Below are 5,710 nucleotides of genomic sequence, written 5' to 3'. Positions count from 1 at the left end.
TTTTTTTTTTTTTAAAGATTTATTTGTGGGTACAGGCTAGAGGTGCAGGGACGGTGAGAGGATTCACCAGAGACAGATTTATATGATTCTATTTTGAGGGGCAAAGCAGGCCGACTGACCAAGTACACTGCTGAAGGGAGCAGTGGGCGGGTCAGGAGAGGTCTGCCACCATGTGGTCACCTCTGGGGCGGGCGGGATTCGAACTTATGCTGAAGTAGCTTTAGTTTCTTAGTGCTGTGCTTTAACCCACTGCGCCACCAGGTAGGGCCCCCCTATACTTTTAAATGGGCTTTTTTGATAGTATACATTTTACTTTTTTACAAACAATTGAAAAGATTCTACTACAGTAGCCTGTGAAGGAACTTCAAATTTGTCCCTTAAGGCACAGACAGAAACAGTATTATTTTCCTGTTACATTAAATAACTCTTAGGCCAGAAAAATATGATCATTAGCCAATATTTTGGCTGTTGAGCCTTAATGATGTCAATAATTTGCTTTAGGCTATGCAGGAATTTGGAACCATGTGTACAGAGAGAGAAACAGAAATTGTAAAAGGAGTTCTTCCCTATTGGCCAAGAATTTTCTGTAAAATTTCACTGGTAAGTATTAAGATGTTACTCATTTATTTCTGTTGCATATTTTTTGGTTGAAGTCATGGGAACTGTCAAATTTATATGATTCTATTTTGGTGAAGTTTATGAAATGTTCTGTCAGCATTATTGTGCATATCAGATTATGTTAGATTGTATTAAGTCTATAGGGAGTCTGTTTATTTTCAGAATTAGGGCATTACTAGAGAATTGTCCCGATGCTACAGTCATAATAAATTTTCACTATTTATTTGCTGTATTTTTGCTACAGAAGATTAAGAATGAATTGCTTAATTATTGAAGGTCTGCCCTTGACTACCTTGAATATATTCTTATTCCATTGGGAGAAGGGAAAAAAGAAAAATTATTTCAGATATTACTGATTGTATTTAACCTCTGTACATGGGTCAGTTCTTATTAATAGGTCACCATAGCATATATTAAAATATGTGCTCTGTGCTTTTCTTTATGGGCTAGGAGTATTTTAAACCATGTTATATTTTCCATAGGACCATGATCGACGAGTTCGAGAAGCCACACAGCAAGCTTTTGAAAAACTTATCCTTAAAGTAAAGAAACAATTGGCTCCATATCTAAAAAGCTTAATGGGCTATTGGCTGATGGCTCAATGTGATACTTACACACCAGCTGCATGTGCAGCAAAAGATGCCTTTGAAGCAGCTTTCCCTCCCAGCAAGCAACCTGAGGCCATTGCGTTTTGTAAAGATGAAATTGCCAGTGTAAGTTCTTGGAATTGTTCTGCATCTTTATTATTTTTTTAAATATTTAAGGGATATAAGCACCTTTTATTCTTTTTGTTTGCTATTTGTATTCATTTGTAGGGATAAATAGTAGGTAGTTGCTTTTATATTAACATATAAGTTTTGGGTTTCCCCCAGATTTTTTTTTTAACAAATCCTGTTTCATTGAATATTCTTAAATAGATTCCTTCATTCCCTGTGTAATTGAAAGTTACTAAAACCTTCAAGTAACCATATGCTGAATCAAGATAAGAACACTTAAAATTTTTATGAGATATTGATAAGTTACTCTTCAAAAGGCTTTTTAAATTTATATTCCCATTAATAGATATGTGAGTTTCTCCAAGCTTGGCCAACGTTTTGCTAGACTGATAATAGCTGTCGCATTTATGGCTTACATTTTGTCTACATCTTATTTCTCCCACCCTTATTTGCTCTTTCTAATAAATGAATTGGGGAGAAAGAAAACAGACCATCAAGCTTGTTAGTATTATATCAAAAAATAAAAGCAGGTAGACCATGAATGAGGGAGGAATTGAGGATTTTAAACATGTCATGATTATGATCCTTTGATCGGAAGTGCTCTGTGTATGACTCTACCCGAATATCCTCCTGCCTTTGTTTCTTCCTTTGAGCCTGTCAGCCTTCCTGTGCTTCCCATTGTATTGAACTCCAGATTTCTTGTATTGGCATGCAGGGTCCTGAGTGATCTGAGCTCTGCTTAGTGTCTGACCTCTGCATCTACTCTTCCACATGTACACATTTATTTCTCTATTTAGAGAATAGAGCTTTTTACACCTTTCATTTTTTTAGGTATACTTGTTTTTTGTAGGGAAAGGGATTGTAGTTTTAGTTATATGCTTACAGTAAGTTCCCTGACCCAATAGTAAATTAAAAATCATTGCTTAATTTTTTTAAAACAAGTGATAGATCTTACAGTGAAGCTTGGATATTAAATTTGGACATTAGGAAATGGGTTTTTAGATAACTAATTTGACTTGTATAGGATGTTTTGCTTGCTTGATTTTTTTTTCTTGGTTTTGTTATAGATGGATAACTGATCATTGAATGTGTAGATTTTTTTAATCCCATGTTAAATTCTCTTTAGTTGGCTGTGTCACAGTTCATTACATATATTGGGTTTGAACTTTCTCAAGTTTAATTTTGTTACAGAGGAGTTAGGAAATGAAGATCATAATTGTCAGATTTGTGTCAGTAACAATGTGGGCTACTGGTCATTCCATTGGTTTTTCTTTTCCACTCTGTCATTAGCTTAGATGTGTGATATTGGGCAGAATTCTGTGCCTCACTCATTTTAATGGCAGTTAACTTGTACTTCAAAGGATTTTTGTTAAGATTGATTAACGTGATGTGTAAAATGTACTCATAGCAGTATCTGACATGTGAATAACAGTAAATATGAGCTGTGATTTTTGCTGGTGCAATTGATCCTGGAGCCATGGGTGCTCTAGCACTGCACCCCAGGTAGGGGCAGTCCTAATACATTTCAGATGGAGCCTTCAGATCTTCCCCATGGTGGAACAGAGCACTGTGTGAGTCTCCCTCATGGGCAGAGTCATTCAAAAAGACTCTGGCTATTCCAGTTCATCACATTGTATGCAAGAGGAAGGGGTGGGAGCAGTTAGGGGAAAATTCCTCTTGATGAAAACAGATGTTTGGGAGAAAGTATCATGTCCTTTTTGCCAGTGACATCCAGTCTTGGGAATTGATAGGAGAAAAAATAGGTAAATTTCAAACCACTTGCTATTAATTTTGCTATTTTTGTGGGGAGGAGTTTAAAAACTTTTATGTATAAAAGTTTGGACTTTTATCTGTTTATCACTTGCAATTCAATAAAATCTCAAGGCTAAGGAATATTTCCCTCCTCTACAGGTACTACATGATCATCTTATAAAAGAAACACCTGATACACTCAGTGACCCACAGTAAGTTGTGTTGTTTCTAAGAAACTTATGTTAAGTATTTAACTCGTAGGTAAATAAGTTTGTAATATTTAAAAAGGTACATTCTAAATGTAGAGATGAAGATATTTAATGTAATATTTTGTCAGGTGCTGTTTTACCTGCATGTTTCAGGTACTTTTTCCTGGAAATTGTTTAGTTGAATTGTCTTAGTGCTGCATGTTTGGTTCTCCTACATAGAGATGTTTTTATATTTTTCTAACACTAACCCTTTGATTTTCATAGCAGAAACCATGTTATAGTCTAGTTGGAAATAGTTGAAAAGCCAAGAATAATTCTGTTGGAAGAGTAGTAAAATGTTCCATTTACTTTTATTGTAATGGTCTGAACAGCCTGAGTCTATGAGGGAAAGTAATCTTGGATGTATTGATAATCTGTTTCCTTAGGGTCACTCTATTACATGCTCCTTAGAGCGGTATATTTGTACACTTTATGTAATGGATTTTCATCTTTTCACCTGGTATTAGGAAAGTATGTTAATAGAATGTATGTTAGTATTTTGAGGAGGGGTTGCCACAGGGACTCTAGAGTGTAGAAGTGAAACAACCTTGGTAGATATCTAATGATAAAACATCTAAAGTGTAAGTACTATATATACCGTGTGGCTTATTCTTAATCCTTATATGTGTATTTTTTTCCTTTTCCATCAAGAACTGTTCCAGAGGAAGAGAGAGAAGCTAAATTTTATCGAGTTGTAACTTGTTCCTTATTGGCATTAAAGAAATTGCTTTGCCTCTTACCTGATAATGAGCTTGAATCTCTGGAGGAGAAATTTAAGTCTCTTTTATCACAGAATAAGTTTTGGAAGTATGGAAAACACAGTGTACCTCAGGTATCTTAAGTCTTCTTTTTATTTTAAGGAATTTCTTCTTTTCCCTTCCTTGTCTTGTTAGTTTATGCTCTGTGGTGGGACTGAACCTCTCTTACTAGAATGTATCATGTTTTCACTTTTTGATTAGTTATTTGGTTTCCAGATTCAGAGCTGATTTATCACTCTCCTCCACTCATGGCACCTTAAATTTGTTGGTGTGTGCAAATACACTTAATGAACTTACTTTTTCCCTTTTGCCCTGTCTCCCATTTCATTTTCCACCCCCACCAGCTGACCATTCTAAATCTGCTTAATGCCTATTCTTTTCTTTGTGTAGTCATGTCTCACTATTCATGGTAATTGTGTCCTAGAAGGTCCCCACAGTCACTGAAGCATTGCTCTTAGGGGAAGTACAGGACTAGGTTCCAGCAAATGCTTGGCCATAGCATTTTTATCAGTTGATCAATACAACCCATATGAAACCTATTTAATACCTATTGTCTCCGTTAGACATACCATAGCTGCCTTGTGTGTATTTTTAATTCATACAAGTGTACAGTGTGCTATTTCTATCACAGTGGATTTTTCTTTATGCATCTTGCTTGGCATTTTTTGGCCTTTTTGAATCTTGAATGTTTAGCTATTATATGATGTTTCATTTGCCTCATTCTTTTCTCTCCCTTTGGTATTCTCATCTCTCCCTTTGGTATTCTCATTAGCTAAATGTTACACCTCTCATTCTGTCCTGTATGACTTGGTAGTTCTCATTTTTTGGTCTTACCATGCTACTTTAAGGGTAATTTTTTTTTTCTCTTTCAGTTCAGTTTTTTTTCTCTATCTATGGTGCTCTTAAACTATGCATAGGACTTTAACTAATGCATTTATTCATTTACAGCTTAGAAATTGTGTTTGTGTTTTTCCCTTCAAATTTCTTTAAACGTCTATTCCTTTAATTATACTAAGTGTAGTTAATGAGTTTGTACCTCATAATTCTAAGATGTAAAGTCTAAGGTCTCAGTGTTCTCTTTTTCCCTGCTCATTGTGACTCATGTGTCTTATAGTTTTTGTTTGTTTGGCTCTAGTTGACTTTGCTGCTTAATATATATTCATTGGAATATTTGAGGCCCCCAATGAAGGCTTCTGCCACTACAGAAAATTTGTGTTAGCTTCAGCAAAGAAGTAGAAAGGTGGTACAGGGGTTAAAGCCACAGTACTTCAAGTTGTCACCAGCCACTTACAGCATGCATTCCAATCCCCGGCCAGGGACCTGACCCACATGGTGCAGCAGACCTCTCCTATCTTATCTACTGCTCCCCTCAGAACTGTATTTCAGTTGAATAGCTTATTCTGCTCCCGACTTCATCTCTGGTGAATCCTCTCACATGCCTCCCCAACCCCCACATCTGGTCTAAAGCGCAGTTCTTCTATGCATAAATAAATAAAATTAATCTTTAAAAAAGAGATACTTTGGCTTTTGCCTTGGTAATTTTTTTTATGATTTATTTATGCGTACAGAACTGGGATACAGGTCAGAGGTGCATGGGGTGAGAGGATTCACTAGAGAC

At 35.9% G+C, this 5,710-nt stretch overlaps 1 protein-coding gene across 1 annotated transcript in view; it reads left to right on the top strand.

Moving 5' to 3' along the window:
* Positions 1-477: 477 nt before the first annotated feature.
* The window catches only part of LTN1 (listerin E3 ubiquitin protein ligase 1), a 37,845-nt gene continuing 32,612 nt past the window's right edge, over positions 478-5,710 (top strand). Inside the window, exons 1-4 of the mRNA XM_004675323.2 lie at positions 478-600; positions 1,101-1,331; positions 3,246-3,298; positions 3,986-4,166. Coding sequence (XP_004675380.1) covers positions 505-600; positions 1,101-1,331; positions 3,246-3,298; positions 3,986-4,166 — 561 coding nt within the window. The 5' untranslated portion in view covers positions 478-504. The remainder of the gene's footprint in view (positions 601-1,100; positions 1,332-3,245; positions 3,299-3,985; positions 4,167-5,710) is intronic.

The sequence above is a fragment of the Condylura cristata genome, unplaced genomic scaffold (assembly GCF_000260355.1).
Source record: "Condylura cristata isolate star-nosed mole 26May11 unplaced genomic scaffold, ConCri1.0 scaffold00003, whole genome shotgun sequence".
Classification (NCBI taxonomy): domain Eukaryota; kingdom Metazoa; phylum Chordata; class Mammalia; order Eulipotyphla; family Talpidae; genus Condylura; species Condylura cristata.
The sequence above is the reverse complement of the archived record's forward strand: the minus strand, read 5'-3'. Positions and strand labels throughout refer to the sequence as shown.